A 23351-nucleotide genomic window follows, 5' to 3' on the forward strand; every position below is an offset into this window, starting at 1 on the left:
TCATTCATACCCCTGATACTGTACAAAATAATGAATTTCAGTGCATGAGAGAGTGAAAATTGAGTTCTTTACTAATTTCTAATGAGCATTGTTGTATTTCTTTCAGAGAAAATGTAGAAAATAAAAATGCAGAAAATTACACGATAACTATCTGCAGTAAATTGGGGCTGCTAATCCCGATTATTTTGGTAATAATTGAACTAAACAATCATTTATGTTTTGGTACAAAACAAGACAATGTTTATAAGTGGTCAAAAATATTACGAAGAATACATTTCTTTGAAACACTAATTGTCAGTTTCTTTCAGACCAAACAAAATGTACAAAATTTGTAATTTCAAAATAAAAATTTGCAAATGTACAAAGTATGGTTTTCTTGAATGAGCAAACATGGTTCACTGGATATTAATGCATACTAATATTTTTTCCATATAATTATGCCAATTTTGTAATGGTGGAGTGTAATAATCGTAATTGAATTTCGTTTAAGTGCACAGAGCTTGACTGAATCATGTATTGATGCTCAAGTAAAGATGCAGCCATCACTCGCCTGATGTTTATGGTCTTCTCTAAGGTCAATGTGCGTGTCAGTGTGATTGATTTACTGTACAGCAAGTCTTACTTAAAAGGAGTGTTGTCTGGCTCCAGCATGGCCTTGTGTCGCAAAATGGCAGGACCGCCTCCAGCACTGAGGTCAGTAGGGTAAGTGTTAATGTAGTTGGGAGGTGGACCGTCAAATTTATTCATGGTCTCCAATAAAATGTGTTCCCAGTTTTCGAGGGTCTTCAATACAGCGTTTGTGAACGGCGAAGTGACTGGCAAGTCTGCAGCAAAAACAGCACACAAAAGTATTTTAATGAATATGCTACAGTTAACTGAAGAGTAACCCGATAGTGTACGTTTGTACCTGCAAAGTCAAGCCCAGTGATAGGGAGGAAGTTCTTAATAGAGTGATGAAACAGTTTCACCATAACCAACCGGATCAGAGCCCAGCTATGGTTCCAAATGGACAGCACACAGGATTGTTAAAAGCAGAAGCACAGCCTTCCAAATAACAGGTTGGAAAAGAAGCACAGCCCACCTGTAGGAGCTGGGGTCAGAGTGCTCAGTCATCTGTGTGTCAGAAAGGAAAGCGTCATCATCATCTTCATCATCCTCTGCTCCACTTTCGTCAGAGTCGCACAAAGCATTGCTCTCTGACAATGGCAGGAAGGGCTGAGAAGAAAAAAAAAAAGTAGAGGTGAGAGGGAACAAGGGAAGTAACAAACATCACATTTCATTTGTTTGGGTGTAAAGTAAATTGGATTAAAAACATAAATCGTATTGATTCCAAATGTGGAAAAATGCAGTTGATGGCTTACTTTGGCCACAAAATAGTCCCACATGCTCAGCTCTGGGGGAATAAATTTCTCCCTGTACGTGGGTCTCTCTGTGGGCAGCGGAGGTGGGGCGGCCGGCGTTTCCTTCACAGGGCGACCAGGTACCAGCATCCTCATATTAAATCTGCGCCTGTATCGGTCCCCATCCTCAGCTGGGGGCTGAGAGGGCACCACTGACGGACAAAACAAAGACACAACATCCTTCAGATTTTAATTCTATCGGTTTGGTCCAGACTGCAAAATGCTGAATAAGGAGGATCTGAGACTGTGCATCACTGTAATGGCAAAATATCCAGAAATACATCAGGATGAGTGAATTGCATCAACACCCAGAACACATCCAACTGGCAATATGTAATCTGTGCAAATCTGAACTGTACAGACATTCGGCATACATTCACTTGGATATGCACAAACCTGCACTGTTATCTTGCAGAACTATCACTGGCATTGCACCAGACAAAACAAGACACAACACAAAACAGAATTGACAGAGCAGTTAGACTCACAACACATTCTTGTATGACTCAAACTAATGCAGTAGATCACAAAATTAGAGACAGAGAAACATCAATGAATGATGATGTTAAGTAACTCAAATAATAATGGAAAAAGGTTTTCTTGGGCGAACCATGTGAAATGCGTGTGCCTCGGCGTTTGTGAAATGGTGCCGTTATCTGGACTCAAAAGGTCAGCATTAAAAAAGGTATTAAACTGATTCCTATGAATTGATTGGATTTTAAGAGGGCCACTTTGCCTCTGTTCTTCAAACGCTTGTTTCTACTCGCTCCTTTTCACTTTTAGAGTCGAAATGCCAATCTGTATCTTCCCCTTCCACAAAACAAAATCAGCGCAGTGAGCAGTGCGGATTTCGGGCAACTCAGTGAATCAGTCTACATTGCAATCATTAGTTATAATCACATGCCAACTACTGGCGCACACACTAACTACGTATCACACATTGTTAACATCAAAGGATTAACACTCGCTAATCAAGGCTATTTAAAGAGTTTTAGGTCCACTGCTTCATTACTCTAACAACTCCACAGGATGTACCTGGTTTAGCCTTAACTTCAGAATTAATCTGTGGGGGGTCAGCTTGGGCTTCTGTACTGTCCTTGCTTGCCCCGACTGTTGCTTCAGCGGCACAACAGGAATGATAGCATGAGTTGAGCACAATGGACAATGCACGCACATGCAGTACAAAAGACACACACGTACACTGCAAACAAACACCAAAATATGCTGTTGGCTTATCAAAACAACCCACTTCAAATCACACATGGCTGTTTGTAATAGACATTCAGTGTTAACCACACGACAAAGAGAAGGGGGGTGGGTGTCATCAGCAACAGTGCAAACCTGTACTGTACATCTACCATGCACTTCAATCCTGCAAACCACCAGCTTGTTACTCACAGCTGGTCTTAGTTGCTGGTGCCACAGTGCCTGGCCCACCTCCCCTTGAAACGAGAGGGGGGTACTGTTTGGGACACTGGGTTTCATAGGGAATGGGTTTGGGGGTTTGGGTGAGGTTGCCCTGCTCAGGTCTTCGTGACTCCTGAGACTCCTCTGGCCTGGCTGCTTCAAAATCAGCTGGCACTGGGACACAGGGCAGAGCGCACACTCACACAAGACACTACATATCTACAACAGCATCTTAGGAAGTACATCAGGGCTGAGTGGATGTTTTTGGCCCTGATGACATTTCAGAGAAGCATTACAATGGAGGGAGGAGACGTTGTTGACAACGGGATGGGGCTAGGGCATATAGGTATAGAGACAGGCAAATAAACCCAGACTAAATGCAAAGACAGGACGTAACTAAGTACACTAACTATACCTGGTGGGGCCTCGGGCCTCTTTGGCTTTATTATGACTTTGGCTCCTCCTCCAAAGACTGCGGCCCACATGCGGTTGTTGAGAGGATGTGCGGCAAGACGGAAGAGTTCATTGCTGTTGTGGGTGCCCAAGCCGTGGATGAGCAAGGCTAGATAAACAGCCATGACTGCTTCACACAGTAGCACGTTGAGTCTTGGCTGGTCCTCCTCCCTGGCAGACGTCAACAGAGAAATCAGGGACGACACACCTGGAGAAAGGGACACGCATGAATAACATTATCAAATAGCATCATAGCAAAGAACAAAAATGCAGTCTGTGCACAATATAAAGGCATTTCACAAATGAACATAATGAGCAGGCTCTTTCGTTCTGTTTCCTTGCCAGAGGCCATGAAGCTCCTATTATAGAACACCATCTGCCTATTTGCATAAACAGACTTCCTGCTTTGCACTGCTTCCCCCACTTTTCATATTCTCTCGCTATCATGTCGTTGATGCGCTCTCATAGGCCATTTTATTGAAACTCTGACTTGCACAACTCAATTGCACTCTAAACTGATTATGCTAAATATGTCAAACACAGATGAATGAAAATGCAAATCATTCAAAAACAAACAAAGGCGTACTTGCTTTTTCAAGTGCAAAACAATTTACCTGGCCACTGCGCAGGAGCAGAGTTTGGAGTGATATGTTCCTCTATGCTTTCTGTGCGGAGTCGTTTCCTCTCACTGAGCAACAACCCCTGGTACACCATTCCAGTAAACTGATTGGCCTCTGTCTGGCTGCTGAAAAGTCAATAAAAAGGTACGTGTTTTCATCGACAGTGAAAAGGACCCTTTACATATACATATATAATAAAAAAAAGAATGGCTGTGATGCAACTATGCACCGAAGAGAAATAAAATATGCCAATGAACATTCAAAGGTGCGAGTTGTAGAGTACCTGTAACTATGGCTGTCACACAGTGCCTGATAGATGCAAGCAGACAGAGACGCTGCCAGTGTGTGTAGAGCATTTACCTGGGGCAGACAGAGACAATTCATTGTTCTAATTTTCCACTCATGAAAATGACACTGAACAAACTGTGGGAATGAATTTTAGTTCTAACCCGGTCATCTATGACATCTGGATGCGGCGGAGCCTCCATGAGGGTGATGGTGTGCAAGATATCATGAATGTGGTTGCTGAGATGAAGCACGGGGTTGGCTATGACCGTTTTGGTGGTGGCAATGCAGGCCGAGAGCAGAGGCAAGGTGGTTGGAAGAGGGAGGGGAGACTGCAGCTGCTTCACTGTGATCTCCTAAAAACAAAGATAAGTGGCTTCATCATTTACTGTGCCAAGAAGAGTGACATGGAACTTGCAGATACATTTGGTAGCTGATCCAGTTATTAAACAAGTATGTGGCTACCTGTTGGCTTTCCTGCAGAAGGAACAGGAGCTCCATGCGTACAGAGGTGACTCCTCCGCCCTTGGCTCCATGGAGACTGCAGTAAGAGAGGAAAACCCGGAGGAGGGCCTGGTTCTTCCTCAGCCAAGCCTTGCGCCTTTCCGAATGCTGCTGCTTAGCTTGAAGGCGCCGTCGCTCCATTTGGTGACGCTCATAGGCACAGGCGTCTATTCTCTCAAACATGTCATCTGATATATCCACTGATGCTGCTCGTTCCACCCAGTGCTCTGCTTCTGACTCTTGCTCCTTGCCTTCCACCTGCATATTCATAAAAATAAAACAGGATTGGTTCGAGATATTACCTGAAGGAAATGTGGAATACTTCACCTTGTAGTTGCAGATGTTATGAATGGCTGCAATCTCCTTTTCCAGCCAACTGTAGAGCTGAAAACGAAGTTTGCCTCCATCCACCTCGAAGCCGGTGGCTAGTGTGCGCAACTCTGTCATTAGGATTTTTAGGCAGGCACGGAACTTCAGCTGCTCTGCTATCACATCCACCTCAGACTCACCCTAAAAGATAAAAAGAGAAATGATCATTTTCTTGTTCACTATGAAGTGTTACACCCAGCTCGACTAGTAACTAAAATAATTTCTTTCATACCATTAGATTAATTGACAGCTCTATTTCATTCCTACTGACCCACCAGAGGCAGTGCTTGAACCACCAAATGTTCCCTTTGTGCATCCGCAGTCCAAATGTGCAATGTATTTTAACGGCTGAGGCATTTAACTACAACTTCAGCCATTAAATCTCTGCTCCACTTTGAAAATGTTACAGCTTTGCTCAATTTCAATGGAGTCATTCTCATTGAGTACATTTGGATGAAAGAATTAAATGACATTTTTTTAATGACAGAGCTGCACATTGGGACAGTTATTTATAAACAGTTTGAAGGTTATTTGTCCAACCTGTGAGTCATCTCTCTGTAGCTTAGTTTCAAAAGTTCCCTCTGCTTTCGTTTCAGTTTCAAGTTTCTTCATCGTCAGACAATCCTCATTGTCGTCTTCATCATCGTCCTTGTCATCCCCCCAGTCGAGCTTTAGCTCATCGTCTTCCGACTTGCCAATGGGTTGGCTCCAGTCCATCCCACCTGCATTGTCATCTCCTCCCCAAGCCGGGGGAGCAGGGGAAGCCCAGTCCATACCTGTGGTCCGTTCTAATAGCAGGCTTGAGTTTACGTTGGCCTTGGATGAAGCCTTGCTCAGGGGAGAGGAGCCTGATTTCTTGGTAACTTTGGGAATTTTGGAGAGAACCTCGAGGGCCAGAACGGGGCAGCCCACCTGTTGGATTACATTGAAATTACTTGTGTTGTCAATTGGCTCTGTCGAATGCATTTTATTTTTTATACTTTTAAACAGGAATGGTTTGAGTGGTTACAGCCATCGGCCCGGATAAGTAAACCCACCTTGAAATGTGCATTTGCTGTGGTGAAGAACAATTTACGCTCTATGAGGTTGATCTCATCCGCACTACTTTTTTCTGCAGTGAGCCCCACTGTGGTTGCTGTACCCTCTGAACTCGCAAAGTGCCGCCGGATGATGAGTGGGTGGGTTCTTAGATAGTTGTAGAAACTGAACACTACAGGGTTGCAAGATTTGACCATCACATCTAAAACACAATACAAACAATTGAGTGAGAGAGAAAGAAATGCGTGAATGCCTTAAACCAAACGAAGCCTTTAATAATGTTATTGAGACTTCACAAGTAAGGTACTGAATGTCTCAAACCAACTCACCAGGATTATCATCATCATCTTTGGGGGTGCGCTCTAAGAGTGTGTCCAGGGCTTGGGTGTAATCCTTCATTATCCAGTACGCTATACTGCGCAGGAACGGGTCAGGGTGAAGTCTAGAACAGTGGTAATGACTTCCGTCCCTGTCACATCCAAGAACCTTCTCATAAAGGAGGCCTTGGCACGTGGATGAATTCTCAAAGTCTGCCTCATACAGCCGAGCAACTATCATGGCTAACTGGAGGTCCTCCATCTTCTCCAGCAACACCTACACACAACAAAACAGTAGATGGGATATGAGCAGCAGATTAAAAGTAAATATTAAATGTAATTTAGGGTTCTAAGAAGCTTTACTTTTTGTTGTCTATGTTTTGACTATATAGCATGTGAAACCTTGGTCAAGGAAACATATGTGGACATTTACCGCATTTATCAATATAATTTGTTTTAGCGCTGCAGAATAATCAGCGGTCTCAAAAACAACAAGAATCTCTATTTTCAGATATGAGATATGCATTGGTGAGAGTTGTTCACACCTCTATTGCATCTTTGAGTGATCCAGCCAGCAAGAAGAAAGCAGCCGACTGTTCAAAGCGTTGCTTTCCAAGCAGGGAAAAAGCATTTTTTAGAGCTGCCTTCCTCCACCGGTCTTCACTGAAATTATTCTTGAAGAACTGAGTCATCTTCTCATCATGTTGGGATCTGAGAAAAACAAACAACTTAACTCATTATCCCCAATTAGTAATACTGTAAATGAACGGTATAATTTTTAAATTGAATAAATAACTAATATTGATGCACTTTTTTAGGATAAAAAAGTCCCACCTGAAAAGCCCCCACAGGACAGCCTTTTTCTTCATGGCCAGGTAGAAGAGAGCAGCATCTAAGGGGTCATTGTGCCTCTGGAATGCAGCTTTGCCCAACTGATAATACAGAAAAATATTCATGAGTAAAAAAAAAGAAATTAACCTTTTTTTTAATAATAAACTGATAGACGGAACATATCCCAAATCCAATTTTTTTAGGTGATTTTTTTGGGATCATAATTTTGCAACATAGCTACACTGTACATATCTTAAGTGCAAGCAAGCACATTTGATATGGAAGTGTGCAATTTGTAATCATTTTTTTTTCATTTTGTGTTAATTTCTGTGTTGTGTGAAATAGTCAAACTGTAGCTGTCCTTTACCAGCCCTCTGATAAGCTCACCGAAAATATTTAAAACTTGTAACATAAATTATTTTGGTGCCGCATTACGCTATTAGTAACATGTTTCTCAGAATTCAGATCTCTAGCTACCTTCTCCACCATTTTCCGCAAGGTGTTGATGTTGCGTATCCACCAACCAACACCAACAGCTCGGAGTTCAGACCACTGGGGGTCACCTCTCTGCATGGCCGGAATCATATTCAGCAGCTCCTCCTCTGCCTCAGAGTGAAAGGCCCAGGCAAAATGGCATGTTGACAGACCTAACAAGGACATATTGAGAGAGAAGATGAGTGATGGTGGCATGAAGAAAAAGTGTCAGAATTAAATGAGCTGGAGAGTTCACCGTATTAAATAAAACAGCAGTGTCAAAGTGTTTTACCTTGGTGAAGAAGCTGCATGCGGTAAAGTGGGGGCAGAGAGGTGAGCAGGCAAGTATGAAGACGCATGGCCAGCAGGTACCTCAGTCCACACTCGTCCAGAGCCTCGCCTCCTATAAACACACCAGGTAGCTGTCAACTGGTGTCACTGATATTCATTTGATTGTGACGTCTCCCCTTTAAACCCTTAAAAAAAAAAAAAATCCGTCCTTTTTCATGTCACTCTGTTTCCCTTGTCCCTGAACCTTCTTACTGTCTCTGTGCTGGAACAACCTGCTAATGTCTTCTCCTCAAAAGACTAAATAAACCGGATTATAAATTACAGAAAAAAAAAGACGAAAAGATAAGGACAATGGACGATGCTGCAAAGTGCTTGACTAAACTGTGGTGTGCACAGCCTTTGTGTAAAGATAAATCACTGCATCAATTAAACATTATGCCACCACACATGTTGTACGTTCCAAGGTATCCAATAAAAATGACAGTGCATTGACACAATTTCTGACCTGTGTATTGTTGGTCAGTGGAGCTGGTGACCTCAGCACTAGTGGTTGCTACCGTGTCAGCAAGGGCCACCAAGAACATTTGCTCGAGTCGGGTTAGTCCAGGGAGGCTGGAATGCATAAGGTGACTGGACAACACCTAGACAGACACATGGGTAAAGGACGAGTCATAATGAAGCTGCTTGATGTTGTCACTATGTTTTTTGGCTACTTCTAATAAGTAAGTTTGCTGACTTAATTTACCATTAAAGCATTTAGAATTTCTGCACTTGATAAAAATGTAACACGTAACAGATTCATTTTTTCAGTCTCCTTAATACCTGTGCATGCTCTGGTCCAAAGTAGGCAGGACCGTACTGTGAGAGGTTGATAACACGAGATTTCTTCTCAGGTTTGTCAGTGGCAAAGTTCACAAAGTCGTCTGTGGTGACTGTTGGCACCTATTAACACAGTCATAAGTATAAAAGGAATCAGCCTCAATCTTCAACGACAAAATGCTTTCGACCGTTGTGTACAAACCTGGAAGAGGTCAGCATACTGGTCCTCAGCTGAAATGTGCCCTGCCTCACCGTTGGCCACTTTGGGTCCTTTGACAGTTTCTTCTGCCCCCTTGAAGGAAGTGTCTTCATCAGCCAACATGAGCGCGTAGAGAGGCAGTGGGGGGATGGAGTTGATTTCGGTATAATCCCTTCCTCCGTCACGACCGGCTACGATGGTGTCTTTTGCGGTGCTGCCGGTCACACTGATGGTTCTGGACAGATGTCTTCTGGCTCCACCCTCACCTGCCTCTACATCTCTTACTACAGCGACCTCCCCAGCAATACACTTCACCAAATGAGCAAGAATGGCCTGGCAGAAAGACGATTAAAATACACACAGGAAATTGCTGTTAAATAATACTAGAGCAGTGGTCATCAAATAGTGGTTTGAGTAACACTAGTAGAACACAAACTCTCTCTAGTGGAATGCTAAAGAATTACTGAATTATGTCAACCACAGTGTTAATGTAAAAAGTATTTTTTTTAAGGAGAACATGTTTGAGAACCACTTTACTAAGGGATGAGGATGACTCACCTTGGCGCGGCGAACCTTTCCCAAATCCATGAGCTCAAGCAACTGGGTGGGATGATATTGGGGTAGAGTTGGGGACAGGGAGTGTGCTGCCTCAAAAAGTCCACCCTCTTGAAGTCCAGCTGGGGCACGTAGGGCCTCATCCACTGCGGTGCTTCCTTCAAAAACACTCTTAGACCTGGTTCTCCCTTCGAAGACTGCGGAAGAAGTTGCGGTTTGACCTCCAGCAATGTCTGCAGATGATAGGTTGCCCTCTTCTCCCTCACCAGGCTTCTTGTCCTGGTGCCACTGGGCATACACATGCATCTCACAATCCATGCCCACCACCAAGATGCCATCCCTCACCCAAGAGAGTGAGACTGGCAGGGAAGGAGTACCATCCACAGAGGACAACAGGTCCACTGCCCTTAACAGGATCCAGCGAGAGCGGATCCCCTGTTTGATACTGCCCCCTAGGGGAAGGGTGATGACAGCCACACCTTCTTTGCTGCTTGTCTGCTCATTGACCATGCCAGAGATTCGACCGTACATAAGAATGTTGGATCCAACCCCCACTGTAAGGATGTGAGAGCCATCTTCTTTTGACAACCAATCCAAATGGACGTAATGCTTGATGTTGGGTGAGTTGTGGTCTCGGCTCATGTACAGGTCCGACCTAGTACAGACAGCAATTTCCTTATATATTTGAGACAGCTGATAGCAGCAGAGTAGATTACAGAAATAGGCAGTGCCTCCCTGACCTGCTGTAAACAAAGAGGTTAGAGTCCACGCTGACTCTCGGGTCCAAGGTTGATGAGGGTTTGTTGAATTCTTCCAAGTGGAGAGTTTGCTCCAAAACCCACTCTGAACCACCAGTTGATTCACACTCATAGATAGACACATGCATGGAGAAATCTTTCCCAGAAATCTAGAGGGGGAATAAAAAAAAGTTAAAATATATAAAATGGCACAGAAATGATTAAAAGTAATGCTGCATTATGAATTATCACCTCATTTTTAATAATTCTTCACAAATAGATAATGATCTTTCCCCAAGTTGTTTGATTTTTTTTCATCATTAACCAATTTAAAATGTTATGATTTCCTTGAGAACAAAACTATTAACTCTATTGAACACTAGAGCAATTTTGGATTTGATTTTGGAAATGCAAAGAACATGCGCAACAGCTATGACATATCTTGTACATAAGGTTTGTTGACTATTTTACAAATAAAAAATATTTATACTTGAATGAAATCACCGTCTAATTAATTAAGGCGAACACAGACTCGCCCCATGTTTTGGGAGAATTGCATATACAGGCAACAACTGATTTAAACATGTATAATGTAATCTTGGAGCTATAGAACATTCAAATATATTACCTGTCCTTGACGTGGCTGTTTAAAAGCCACAGCCAGCCTACCAATGTAGGAGCATGACACGGCAACAGGCCGCCCTGACACAAACACAGCGCTGTTGTTGTCTTCCTCTTCGTTCATTAGAGCCCACGGCTCCCAGCGGTACATCCTCTTGTCCTGCTCATTGTCACTATCTCCATGATCACCCTCGACGGCACAACGCCAGAACCGCACCCGAGAGTCAGAGCAGGTAGTCACAATCAGATAAGGAGCCAAGCACACGGGGTAGATGGAGGAGGAACTGAGATGACCTAAAAGAAAAACAAGATGAGTAAAACAAAAATAATCCGTAACGTAATGCCAGATACTCTCCTCTTTTTTAACATGTAGTACGGAAATAATTTGCAACATATTTATATTAATAAATAAAAGGTAGCTAAATATAGATTTGTAATCCAATTCTTTAAATTTGAAAATAATAACAGTCAAGACAATGCTCAGGCTCACCAGCAGACGGTGTGGCTCTGGTAACCTCTACCCCATGGGGCAAGTCTAGTCGCTTGCTGTACACCAGTTTGGAACTAAGGATGAGTTTGCTGGCTGACTGCAAGTTGACTGTGGAGGCTGAGCGTGGAAGGGGCCTGATAGGGGAGGTCTCTGGAGATGAGTCGGGATTCATGACTTGATTGGGAACCATGAGCTGGCTCTGGAAGCTAGAATCTTCGTTCAGATCATCTGCGCACAAAAACACAGTAACAATGAAGCTGGATTGCATTTTAGAGATGAGAGTATACAATAAAACTACCAAATAATGCTTCTATTAAAATAAATATCTTACCAACACAGGCCTGAACAGACTGGAGGTGCAAGTGCCACATTTGTAGCACTGAGTTCCTGTTGAGATCCTTTTCTATCACCACCAGGAAAAACTTCTCCGAAAATGGTGGAGGGTGGTAATCTGGTGTCAGAAAAGTTTATTGAATATCAGGTTTGCGAAGTTGTAGAAGGTGCAGTAATAAACAGATCGTATGGTGCACCTTCGCCAGATGGAAAAGCAGTTGTGTGTGTGTCTGGTTCTTTTTGAGGTTTGTAACCTAGAATGAAGTCCTCCTGGAAGACATGGAGCAGCTGCGTGGTGGAACCACACTATTGCATAAGGAAAAAGAAAGCGCAATTACAATACATACTCTGTGTACACAATTTTAGTATTCCAAGATCTGGATTCCCCCCCACGCTCAGGAAAGTGATGTGAAGAGCAATGACTCACCTGGTTTGTAATGACATCCAGCTCTATGATACAGCCAGGTCTGGCGGTAGACTGCTGACTGACAATGTTGAAGACTTCACCAACTAGTTTCTGAACCGTGACACAAAAATGATTGTAAGTACAGAGAAAATGTGGTGAAAATGCAAAGATATTTTTATGTAATATATGATGCTAATTTATGCCTTAGTTATTTTTTCTCTAAATATGAGTGAATTATAGAGTTTTGTGTTTTGGTTAACTCTACTTCAAACTTGACACCCACCGAGTTAAGTCCACAAAATATCTTTCAATTCAAAAACAGGGAAAAGGTGACATATGGTTGCCACATGACAAGTGGCATTCGTGTGTTTCTGGGTGTTGGTCCACTCACAGATGTTTCCGGATCTGAGAGTTCATCTAGTAGCTTTCTGGCATCCACCACAGCTTGGTACAGACGAAGGTTCTTACCATCTGATGCCACAAAGCAGGCACTGGCACTATTACAGTATGTTCCTGAAGGGAGCAAAATATAGTGCGACAGTGAGATGAAACAGACTTTTAAGGCTGTAGAATATAAGGAAACAAGATGATTTCCTTTGCATATTGTAGCTGAGTAGACTTTGATCATCTGAACGCTAGATATTTATGCGTTCGTAAATACCAAATGCATGACTGCCTCTCAAAGCTGTACGAAATGTTGCTGCACTGTCTTTTATTTTAGACAGATGATATCATGAAGTAATTCAGACATCTTTGACATGTTTACCAAGTACAGAGCTGGGGACAAGTGAAGGCAGCCAAGCAACATTGCTGAAAGCAGAGGTGTGCAGCGAGTTGATCCGAGCCAGTTCGGAGACCCCTCCGGTGCATGACAGTGGTCCAATGTGATCCACTCGCCACAAGATGAGTTCACTGTAGATGGCATTGGGGTCATGGAAGGTCCTTGTTGCTGCATTGCGAAGCTGCTTCCTGATAAACAAAGAGAGAGAGAGATCCTTGTGATATTTATTGTCACAACCTCTTCTGGTTCTTGTCCATTATACCTTTTCATTGCTTCTTACCTTGGAAGTCCCTTTGGAAGGGGAAAAGTGGGAGGTTGTTCCCCATCCATGCTTCCAGGAGCCGAGGGAGGTGTAAGCAGTGCATTATGGTGCGAGGATGTGAGCAGCAGTGGCAGCACTGTATGACAGGCTTGGTCATTCAAATGGAAACGGTGGCCACAATAGCGAAATTTGTGGGATACGGTCATCACATTGGAGAATGCAGAGTGCTCGGCGAATGTCACAGCCCACTGGAAACGCAGACAATTTTCTCAGATTCTCCTAGCATACAAAAATACTATTATTCCCACTCCATCCCCCCACACACACCTGGTTAAGAGATCCGTCAACATGCTTGGAGACCATCATAACTGCAGGACTAGTGCCGGGATTAGGAAAATAAGAAGAGGCTAATGCAGGCAAGCCAAGGCCGGCCGAGGCTGAGGCAGAGTGAGCGACGTGTTGAACCATCCTTCCTTGATCGCCTGCCCTGAAACTCTCCCTCTCGGTCAAAGTACAGGCATACATCAAGATGTTTTTACTCAGAGAGTTGGCATCGCCTGTAGGAAATGCCACTGGGATACGGGAGGAAAAGGACACCTGTAGGCATATTGGGCAGGAAAGATAACCACACTCATTCATACTGATTTGATTGTTGGATTTACACAATAACTGCTGACCAGCCAAAACATTATATATACCGCATACATTAGCTAATTGTCAATGAGAGCCAAGGCAAGGCTGTATCAAATGGTATGCCTTGACAAAGATATTGAAGTTAAAAACACACTGTCAGAGAGGATTTGAACACTCTGGTTGGCTTATTTAGCTTCACAAGAGAGGCAAATCCTCCTCCACTATAATCACCAGGAAGTGTAATGTATGCCTGGATGAGCATGTGGCACAGTAATCACTGATTAAAAGCAGCCAAGCTAATATTTAGGAGAAAAAAAGACTTAATTTCACTTGCGTGACATTAAAAGCAGGACACTGCAAGGCTTTCAAACCATCAAAGCTGTTCTTACCTGGACCTGTCGGAAGATCCCTTGGTTAAATTCATCCAAGTACTTGACATGCCAAACAAGGAAAGAGCCATCAGTTGGGTGGATGGTGAACAACATGTCAGGACTCTTATTCCACTCTGTGATTAGAATCTCCATCCTCCTTTCCAGCAGCATTGAGGGCAAAGGCAAGCTGGAGCTGGATCCTGGTGAGGATGCCTTTGTGCTTCCCTGCTCCCCTGTCTCCGCTTCCTCTCCAAGTTCAGATGAGCCTTTGTCAGACATCTCATCCAAGTCTAGAAGTAAAAAAAAAAAAAAAAAAAATTTCATCATGTGCTTGTGCCACATATGCAATAAATGTGTCATTACGGAATGTCCACTGGACTCTGGTCGTACCAAAGTCAAACTTCAAAGGGGATCCTTCGGGGTCCAGGGGGTCTTCTGTTGCATGATCTAGCTGCTGTTCAGAGTACTTGCGAAGCTGTAGCATAAAAAGATCCATCGAGCAGGTGAAGCTTAGATCTTTATTATTAAGCCAATGAACCACAAATCCTCCTGCCCCGGTGCCATCATCTGTGTTGAAGAGCGTAGAGTCTGCCAGCATTGATGGGATGTCTGCAAGTGAAAACAAGGAATAAAGAGGAAGCGGAGACAGATCGATCATGGAGACACAGTAAATCAATACAGATAAGAATAGCGTATGCTGTAACTAATAGGAGATGAAATGGATCTAAGGTAAAGACGGCTGCTTCGGCGAAAAAGCCTACCTGTGTTGGGATTAATGCTGGCTGAAATGTGGAAGTGACACAATGCGTTGGCATGATGAGCAATGTGGCGATGAGTGTGTGCATCCTGTGTGCCAAGCTGAGAGGGGAGCAGCTCACTGTGAGCTACCAAAGCAGATGATCGTCGCCTTCCCCGACGTAGATGCTTCAGGTGGTGAATAGACTGTTCAAACAAAGCAAATAGCAAATATTTTAACAACAACGAACAAATAAAATAACATATATTTGCGATCAATTATTTCTATTTAGGGCTCATAAACTACACCATGTTGTATACCTCCAAGGCATGTTGAATCTTGTCCTTGTTGGCTGCCAAGCCTGGCAAGCTAGAGCTAAACGAGTGCGTGTTCTCAGATATTTGCCCCCCAAGCAAGCTGTCTTCTGGAAGCAGGGTCTCGGACCACAGCCTACACACGCCATCCTCACAAGATGTCAGCAAAACATTGCACACCGAACCCCTAAAAGACATATGAAGGATGCACTTGACATCCACAAAGGAAATACAGGGCTTCATTTTGCAAATAGGTATTCATTTGCTTACTTTGGCATGTACTTGCTAGTCTTCCTCCAGGACATACCAGTGACCGAGCGAGGATGGGCCAGGTAAACAAATGAGAAGTGAACGGCGGGTGGTTTCTTATCCGCGGGATCCTGAACGACCACTGCGGAACGCCAGCCCGTGGTGGGATACCACACTTTGAGTAAACAGTCATCCTGCATACGCAAACACACACATATCATTTTTGGTGATTTGATTCAGTGTCCTTTTATTTTGCAAAGTCAAGTTATTGGCACACCTTCCCAACCGTTGCAAAGTACTCTCCATCAGGGGACCACTTGGCAACGTGTACAGATGCAGCAGTCCTGTGGGCCACACAGTCACATTAGCTTAATGCAAAAGAAAGACAGCTCACTCATGGCTACCACTGAAGCTGCCGATGTGCAATAGTTGAATTTATGGGGGGGGATGCTTGAAAAGCTTTCACTTCCCTGTTTGGGTGGTTTTACTGATCATGCATGTTTGTCATAAGATGAGAATTACATGAACTGAAGTTAAATCACATGACTCGCAGCATCATGATAGAGTTGAAGCTTTTCACTATTGAGTTATCAGAAAACAAGACCTCAGTATCACAATATTTTCTCATTTGTGAAGATTCTAACTAGATTTGAGATCATCTGCAAATCATGAAGCAGAAAGGAAACATTTTCCCTCGTCAGTTACGCATAAACAAGACGCACTTGCACTGCCAGACACAGTTCCAGTCATTAAGAACGGGATGAAGCTTTTCCTCAGACGCCTGGCCATCCTCCTCTTCGATTAGGGCGTCTGCCAGCGGTGGGGCCCACAGCTGGAGCCGCTCGGTTGCTGCTAGGATACGGTTCCCTGAAGACACAACGGTACTAGGTGACACATCTCACAGCCAAGTTGATGACTAAAGAGCATCATTTGTATTATGGGAGCTACATAATACTCAATTGCACATGTTCTTCAGGGCAACTGAGGTGGTAAGGAGGTAAAAGTATTTCAAGGTGAGGATTCAATTAGTCCGTTTGTGGAGAGAAAAACATTAACAGGCTGATTTTATCACACAGAAAGCATAGGCATACCCTGTGGGTCCCAGGCCAGGTTGTAGGTGATGGCGTCAAGGAAGAACTGCCCTGTCTTTTGCCACTGATAGTTAAGATGCTGTTAGTGACAGGAGAGCAACACACACACGCACACCATGCGATGTTATTGGCTCCCTCGCCCACTTCATCTTATTTCATTTTTCGGTAAACAATAGTTTTTATTAGACAAAATGGCTACCTTGTGCCGTTTGTTTGGGTTGGTAGAGAGAGGTTCAAAGATGCAGACTGTGTTTCCATAGGAGGCAGCAATCTACATAAAAGCCAAAACCATTAGAAAATAATAAACAGGGGAAAAAAATGATCTTGAAGATAAAACAAAAAAAACATCAATAAATAGACTGGAGGACATCTTGAAAATTACAATCAACACAATGCTTAACAGTATCTTACTGAGTTTAAAAAGATGATAAATGTCCCTTCGTGGACCAAGAAAGAATACGTACTGTTAATCATAATCATCATCATAAAAGAACAGCTATAGTAACGTTCTGTCCTTTTTCTTTCTTTTTGTCCTCTTCCATCTGCTGCCTTTTAGGAGCTGGCAGCACTTTACAGAGCTGCGGCCAACAAAGTGAAACAAACACAAAACTAACGACATACACACTTCAAGAGTGTGCTGTAGTTTCAAAATTCGATGACTGCAAACAAAGCGGACAAAAACAAACCGAGTGCAGGAGTGAAGGGATTTGAGTGCGAGGTCAACACTTACCCTGCCGAGCTGATGAGAGCACTCCACACAGCCCACCTGAATGTTCCCATTCTGTGCTCCTGGGATTATCTGCACACACTCGAAGTCACTAGCCAAGATCACCACATCACAACCTGAGCCATAAGCCTGAAAATGAAAAGGTTTCTCATTAAAATGTGCCTTTCAAAAAATGGAGTTTTAAAAAAGAAAATGCAGGTACAAACAAGTAATAATTCACTTTAATTTGGGTTCTATATCAAATATACAACACAATAAGTGAAGATCTTGAACTGGAGAGGATTATAAAGCATCAAGGCAACACTTCTTCACCATCATGAGCCCAAGTTACATAAATAATGGTATTCAGGAGTTCAACGATTCAACAGAAACAAACCACATTCACATGATGCTTATCAATCGTTTTGGTTAGCCTACGAGCCTAAATTACATAATGCCACTAACATGACATCCCACATGGGCAAACAAACAAATATGCACACTCGCATTTACACAAAAAATATTAGGTCATAAACGCACTGTATTTAGCAAGTTTTAGCCTTGAATTGAAGGTTATATATATTTTAAAATATAACTAGCAAGTCAAATTGGCCTCAGAGCAACAGGAGTGCCTGAACAACAGTTTATGTCTTTCATTATTCAGGAGAACAGGAGGAGAGGCAGGGAACCACTGAGTCACACAATAGGGACGCTTTATAGTCACCACTGAAAAACAAACTAATCGTAGCGGTTATGGCCCCGGTGGTTGATGCAAGATGAGTCTTTGTGCACGCTGCATGCGAGAGGCAAGTCAAACGAAAACTGCAGTCCGTGGAGTACACGTCCCCCCCCCACACACAGCTTCATCTGCTGCAGCACATCACGACTCGGAATTAAAACGTGGTCACCGTCACGCGCTGTCTTGGGCTGCCGTGTATGCGGTGTAGATTCCCTTTAACTCTCTATGAGAACAAGTCATTTCCATCTAGTGGGGCTCTGAGCTACTAGACAAGTCAACAACACGAGTACACCAGTCACGAACTGGAGTCTCTCATCACCTCTTTGTTCCCTTGGTTTGTGTGTCCTGTTTCTCTTTCATCATCTACATGCGCCAACAGTCTCATGCATAACCAACAAGGTGCGGCGGAAAAGGTGTGCAAACAATGACCGCTTGTTTGTTATGAGAGCATACTCCTGATGTATAACAAAATGACACCATTAAAATACAAATTTGGAACCATGTTAGAAATACATTGGAATTTTGTAGCATTTACGACCAGCAGTGTGAAAATAGACCACTTATCATTTCAGATGACTGGATGCTGAGATGATCAGCATCTCCGCATATGGGAAAACAACCACGACTATTACCACCACCCATTCAGCCATTTTCAACACCGCTTATCATATTCAGCGTCACGGGGTGCTGGGGCCTATCTCAGCTAACTTTGGGTGAAAGGCGGACTACACCCTGAAATGACAGAGACAAACAACCATTTGCACTCGCATGCACACTATCGCAGAGTGGGAACTGAACTCAGGCTGCCTGGACGAGTGTGTCGCAACACCTTCAGTGACTACATGACTATCACAGTACTTGAAATGTATACAGCATACAGGAGGAACACTATGAAAATGTTTTTGTTCCCTTTTTTCGATTGCAGTCTGACATTTTGACAAAAATCAAAATGGATATTAACTCCACTTTGCTGTGGGGCCAACGATTAACTTATTTTGTCGAGCATCTGGATATATGTTAAATGATTGAGTCACTATAGCAAGGTGCAATATACATCTTCATTTTTAATATTACGATCAATGGGACTGTCCACCCTGCACAATCACAATCTTTCATCAAGCAGGAACTCGCCTGCAACCTAATGAACAGATGGACAAAGACAAATATGACGTTCCTCTTTCTTTTTCATTATCTCCCTGGAAAATAAAGGCTCAGCAGAATCCTGCAGCATCATGACTGACTGACACTTTTGTTAGCTATCGTCACGATAGCATTGCTCAATCAAATTTGATGGTAGCTTTTGACTCTACACAATCTACACCCTTAGGAAGGTTAGCGTTTTGATGGTGGCATTTTTCTGGACTTCAAAATATACACCACCAATACTAGTTGGAAAATATCATTTACTAATGTTACAAATTCATGCATTCACAAAGCGACTTTTGTTGATCCGAAATATATCTGGGGAGGTCAGTCCAAATCAGGACACCAGGGTTGTACTTTTCTCCTGATCTGATCAATGCAACATTCCACCTTGTCAGTATTTAAAGAATGTAGCTGACTGAATAAATATTGGTCTCTTTTTTTTAAGCACAGTACTGTAGGAGGAGGAACACAATCACGAGTGTGAAAGTGAAAATGCATTAAAGTTTAACTGAATGTCTCAATATGGGAGATTTCTAATGGTTTCCATTTAAAATGCTTATCCTTGCTCAATTTTGGGAAACTCAAGGGTGATTTTTACACTAGTCATTTTTCATTTCCTGGAGGACAGCTTTGGTGTTTTACAGTACTGATGAGATCTGCAGGCACCTTTGTTTGGAAGAGCATCTATTCAAGGCAATTTGGGGATAAAAACTAGGGGCATACAGTTGTGTGAACATGCATGCACTGACTGTGGCAATGAGAGTAGATAAGAGGAAGAGAGCGAGAGATCACTTCTGTCTTTCTTCCATCCAATGGCCCCTATTCCCAGCGACTAACTCAATCATGCAGACATGTTCTGCTGCTGCAGCTGCTCCCAACACTTTCCTGCACGAGCTTGGCTGCTGCAGTCAAAAGCCTGAGCTAACAATATTTTTTCTTGTTCCAAATCAAACATTTTTAGCCAAGAGAGAGAACTCCAGTATGGATGGCTTCTATTCCAACAGAGTACTGTGCACACTGAGTCAAACAAAACCAAGCTCTTCTCAAATCTATATGAATATTGTCCAAACATTTGCAATGCAAAAGACGTAGTTGATGCTGCAAAGTCTAAAATATAAATTTTTATATCACATGGCACTATGATAGAGCTCGGCACAAAAATGCTTTTTATTTCCACTGTTTTAGCAAGCAGCCCCAGAAGACAACAGAGCCTGTTCCACTGTAGGCACAGTGTTCTTTGCTTTGCACAAACAGCACAGACATGATTGAAAATCCCACAGCGGTCACAAGGCCACAGTCCTGGCCTGTCGATATGCATTTCAGCAAATTCCAGTCTTATCAATTTCAAGTTATTTTAGTCATAGACAGTAGGGTTGTGAAATAACAGTGGTGAAATAATGTTGTGTTAACACGCTTGTGCTTGCATTTGTTGTGTGTGTATTCCAGGGATGTAGCCCAAGAGCCCACGGGGTCAGTGACAGTGTGAATGAAAATACATCGGACAGATTGTCTAGTGTTCTTCAAACGTCCTCTGGGACAGAGAGGGGAAGCACCAAGTGCACAATCTATGGCCTCTAGGCAAAGTGCACAACTTCTGCTTCAGAGCTAGTTCTAACCTATGCTGATGCATGAATATGAGCCTCAGAGCAAAGCTCGCGTGCATTTGCAGCCTCCATCTGAAGTTAACATCAGGGCAGAAGAGAACACATCCCCTCTATATTGCAATTCAAAAAGATAAGAGTTAGCCCTCAATAAAATATCCCAATGAATGTCAGGAAGCAGCCAGCATCTGGAAAAAAATTTATGGCAGCCATTGCACCTGCCTTAAATTTTATTAAGACAGTCACAAAACTTTTGACGCAAACAGTCATTATACAGAAAGCTTCTAAATTGTTAGCTAAATCTTTGTAATGCTGCTTGTCCCAGACAATGTCAAAAGAGTAAGTTGCCAGTTTCATTAACAGCTGCCAAGAAAAACTTGAGTTTTAGAGGGCAGATTGTCTCATGGGACATAACAAATTACTGTCCCTGAATCATCATAAAAAAAGAGGGGGGGTCAATCCTATCCTGACCATTACCAATCAATTACAAACAAGCTGAACAAAAGCATTCTGCTTACCACACTATAGACTCTTCAGTTTATTTCAAATGGTGCATTTGAGGTAAATGTGAAAGGTAATAGGAAGAGATTGAGTGGACTATTCCGCATTATTGCCATCACAACAGCCACTGTAATACAATTCTGTTTGTGTCTTCCAAGACAAAATGCAATATTGACCGGTTGTCTGGGAGCTCACTGCATGAAGAAGAGATAAACATTGGGAAGCTTGCGGTCCTTGCCATATGTGACAAAACGCGCATCTATGCCATTTCATAAGCATCAATATGAATTTGGCATTATTTCCAAGAGTCACTGCCGCTAGCGCGTGTGTCCATATAAGGCTGCCTACGTCATGGCTGATGCTGGGATGACAGTGAGCTAATGATCCGTGAGGAGGATTTAACGCCAAATGGTTGCGAGCTAAGCCACTTCTACAACTAAATACTATAATGTCTCTCACGTTGAAAGTACAGCCCCCTTCCTCGTTATAAGCACGGTAACATTTAGACCACCATACAGCAAAGTATTTGCGAGTTACGATAACGGATGCGCAAAAGGGATTCCCTTGCAGTAATTGTAACGTGACAAGATGCTGCTAAAGGTCATTGACTGACTGCTATTAAATCATGTGCATAAATAACAGCGGTAATTGACTCGTATCGATATTGGCATAGAAAGGTCAGTAATCGTTTTTTCAATACAGGGCAGACGATCAACGAGGAAGGCAGGAGAAGTCTCGGGTGTTTGGGATTCTCACAGTGCGGCAGTTTGCTAGCTTCCTACCCGGTTAGCTTTAGCGGACTTTAGCTTCAGCGAGCTAGTTCGCCCCCGTCCAGCTGGTATGAGGCTAGCTAGCAGCCCACTCACTTCGCTTGTCACTAGTTAGCATCAACTCAATAATATTCAAATACAAACTCACCGTGAACGGAACGTCATTCACGCTCCCCACCGAGTAGCAGCAATCCCCGGGGTTCACTGCTCCCGTCAGCACCTGATGCAGATGCATGTTTTTTTGCCCCAAAATTGTATTATGTATTTTTACGCAGCAGCAGATGCCGTTCTTTAATTATTTAGAGCGAGTCCACCCTGTCGGTTTCTCCATCTAGCAGCAACTGGGGATTCCATCAGTAAGCGTTCGAGTCGTCCACGGCCTCGTAACGTCGTCTTGCTCCACAGACGTCGTGGTTGGAGAGCGGATTTGTTTTCCAGCCGTAAAATGTAATTTTACGTGACCGACATTTACTCGCGTAAAAGTGGCCATCCGTCGCCTTTCGCTGTCAGCACCATCCCCACGATTAATCGTCAAAGCCGAGGCAACAGAAGCAGCTGAGGCTCTGCAGCGAGCCAGGCTGACATGCGCGTTCACGCCGTTGCCTAGGCACGACTGGGTGCTCATAGATCCACAGCACCTAGATCAAAGTCTGACAACGAGTTCATTAATATTCACATTTGTTCCCGATTGATTTATATAAAGGCATCGTTTGAATTAAACCCTGACCTATTTGAAACACTACTTTGCAATATAAACCCGAATTTGAAACCATAGCCCAAGTCATTTGAGACCCTCATTACAAACCCTAATTAATACCAAACGAGTCTGAAACCCTACTTTGAAAGCCTTAACCTAACCCCAATACAATCCATGGAAACTCTAAGCCTAGTTTAAAAATGTATTTTAAAACCATAAACCCAATTAAAACCTTAATTTCAAACCCTAACCTTAGTTTGAAACCCTAATTCTAGTTTGGAGACCAGTTAGGGTTTATTTTTTTATACATATTTTTGTATGTCTGTTCTGACATCCTGAAGACTGTGTATGCGACACCCAAGAGTAGGGTGACATGTACATTAATTCTATTAACACAGTTCAATGATGCTAATGATGGCAATGATTGAAAGTTGTTATGGCACGCCCGCTGTAAAGTGCTTGCACCTATCCTACACTTGTGATCACTAAATTTGCAGCTGACCAAGATAATGTGTAATAAATACTGTATGCAAAAACATTGTTTTATTTCATTCAAATGCCCTGTTTTCCATTTCCTACATTGTTGCTCACATACGCAGACAATA

General features: G+C 43.0%; 1 protein-coding gene across 3 annotated transcripts in view; it reads right to left on the minus strand.

Annotated features, from left to right (window-relative positions):
* The window catches only part of dmxl2 (Dmx-like 2), a 29195-nt gene extending 6527 nt beyond the window's left edge, over positions 1 to 22668 (minus strand). For 2 of the 3 annotated variants that reach the window (XM_088371626.1, XM_088371624.1), the window contains exons 1-42: positions 22198 to 22668; positions 17317 to 17442; positions 16786 to 16857; positions 16587 to 16665; positions 16218 to 16362; positions 15773 to 15839; positions 15517 to 15689; positions 15253 to 15433; positions 14958 to 15138; positions 14587 to 14805; positions 14215 to 14486; positions 13520 to 13789; positions 13211 to 13440; positions 12916 to 13118; positions 12541 to 12662; positions 12171 to 12260; positions 11941 to 12049; positions 11742 to 11861; positions 11411 to 11638; positions 10928 to 11214; positions 10303 to 10469; positions 9566 to 10217; positions 9011 to 9340; positions 8812 to 8931; positions 8495 to 8630; positions 7991 to 8101; positions 7702 to 7871; positions 7228 to 7325; positions 6939 to 7104; positions 6406 to 6670; positions 6076 to 6278; positions 5579 to 5950; positions 4997 to 5179; positions 4631 to 4927; positions 4330 to 4521; positions 4164 to 4240; positions 3875 to 4005; positions 3223 to 3468; positions 1362 to 1552; positions 1082 to 1215; positions 908 to 993; positions 623 to 824 (exon numbers count right to left, since the gene is read on the minus strand). In XM_088371626.1, coding sequence (XP_088227752.1) covers positions 623 to 824; positions 908 to 993; positions 1082 to 1215; positions 1362 to 1552; positions 3223 to 3468; positions 3875 to 4005; positions 4164 to 4240; positions 4330 to 4521; positions 4631 to 4927; positions 4997 to 5179; positions 5579 to 5950; positions 6076 to 6278; positions 6406 to 6670; positions 6939 to 7104; positions 7228 to 7325; positions 7702 to 7871; positions 7991 to 8101; positions 8495 to 8630; positions 8812 to 8931; positions 9011 to 9340; positions 9566 to 10217; positions 10303 to 10469; positions 10928 to 11214; positions 11411 to 11638; positions 11742 to 11861; positions 11941 to 12049; positions 12171 to 12260; positions 12541 to 12662; positions 12916 to 13118; positions 13211 to 13440; positions 13520 to 13789; positions 14215 to 14486; positions 14587 to 14805; positions 14958 to 15138; positions 15253 to 15433; positions 15517 to 15689; positions 15773 to 15839; positions 16218 to 16362; positions 16587 to 16665; positions 16786 to 16857; positions 17317 to 17442; positions 22198 to 22284 — 7790 coding nt within the window. In that variant the 5' untranslated portion in view covers positions 22285 to 22668. Of the gene's footprint in view, positions 1 to 622; positions 825 to 907; positions 994 to 1081; positions 1216 to 1361; positions 1553 to 1796; positions 1824 to 2435; positions 2517 to 2798; positions 2982 to 3222; positions 3469 to 3874; positions 4006 to 4163; positions 4241 to 4329; positions 4522 to 4630; positions 4928 to 4996; positions 5180 to 5578; positions 5951 to 6075; positions 6279 to 6405; positions 6671 to 6938; positions 7105 to 7227; positions 7326 to 7701; positions 7872 to 7990; positions 8102 to 8494; positions 8631 to 8811; positions 8932 to 9010; positions 9341 to 9565; positions 10218 to 10302; positions 10470 to 10927; positions 11215 to 11410; positions 11639 to 11741; positions 11862 to 11940; positions 12050 to 12170; positions 12261 to 12540; positions 12663 to 12915; positions 13119 to 13210; positions 13441 to 13519; positions 13790 to 14214; positions 14487 to 14586; positions 14806 to 14957; positions 15139 to 15252; positions 15434 to 15516; positions 15690 to 15772; positions 15840 to 16217; positions 16363 to 16586; positions 16666 to 16785; positions 16858 to 17316; positions 17443 to 22197 lie in introns of all 3 variants that reach the window. The other variant, XM_088371627.1, reaches the window with a different exon arrangement.
* Between the last annotated feature and the right edge of the window lie 683 nt (positions 22669 to 23351).

This window comes from Syngnathus floridae, chromosome 3 (genome assembly GCF_059516105.1).
Source record: "Syngnathus floridae isolate MCC-2025c chromosome 3, RoL_Sflo_1.0, whole genome shotgun sequence".
NCBI lineage: Eukaryota > Metazoa > Chordata > Actinopteri > Syngnathiformes > Syngnathidae > Syngnathus > Syngnathus floridae.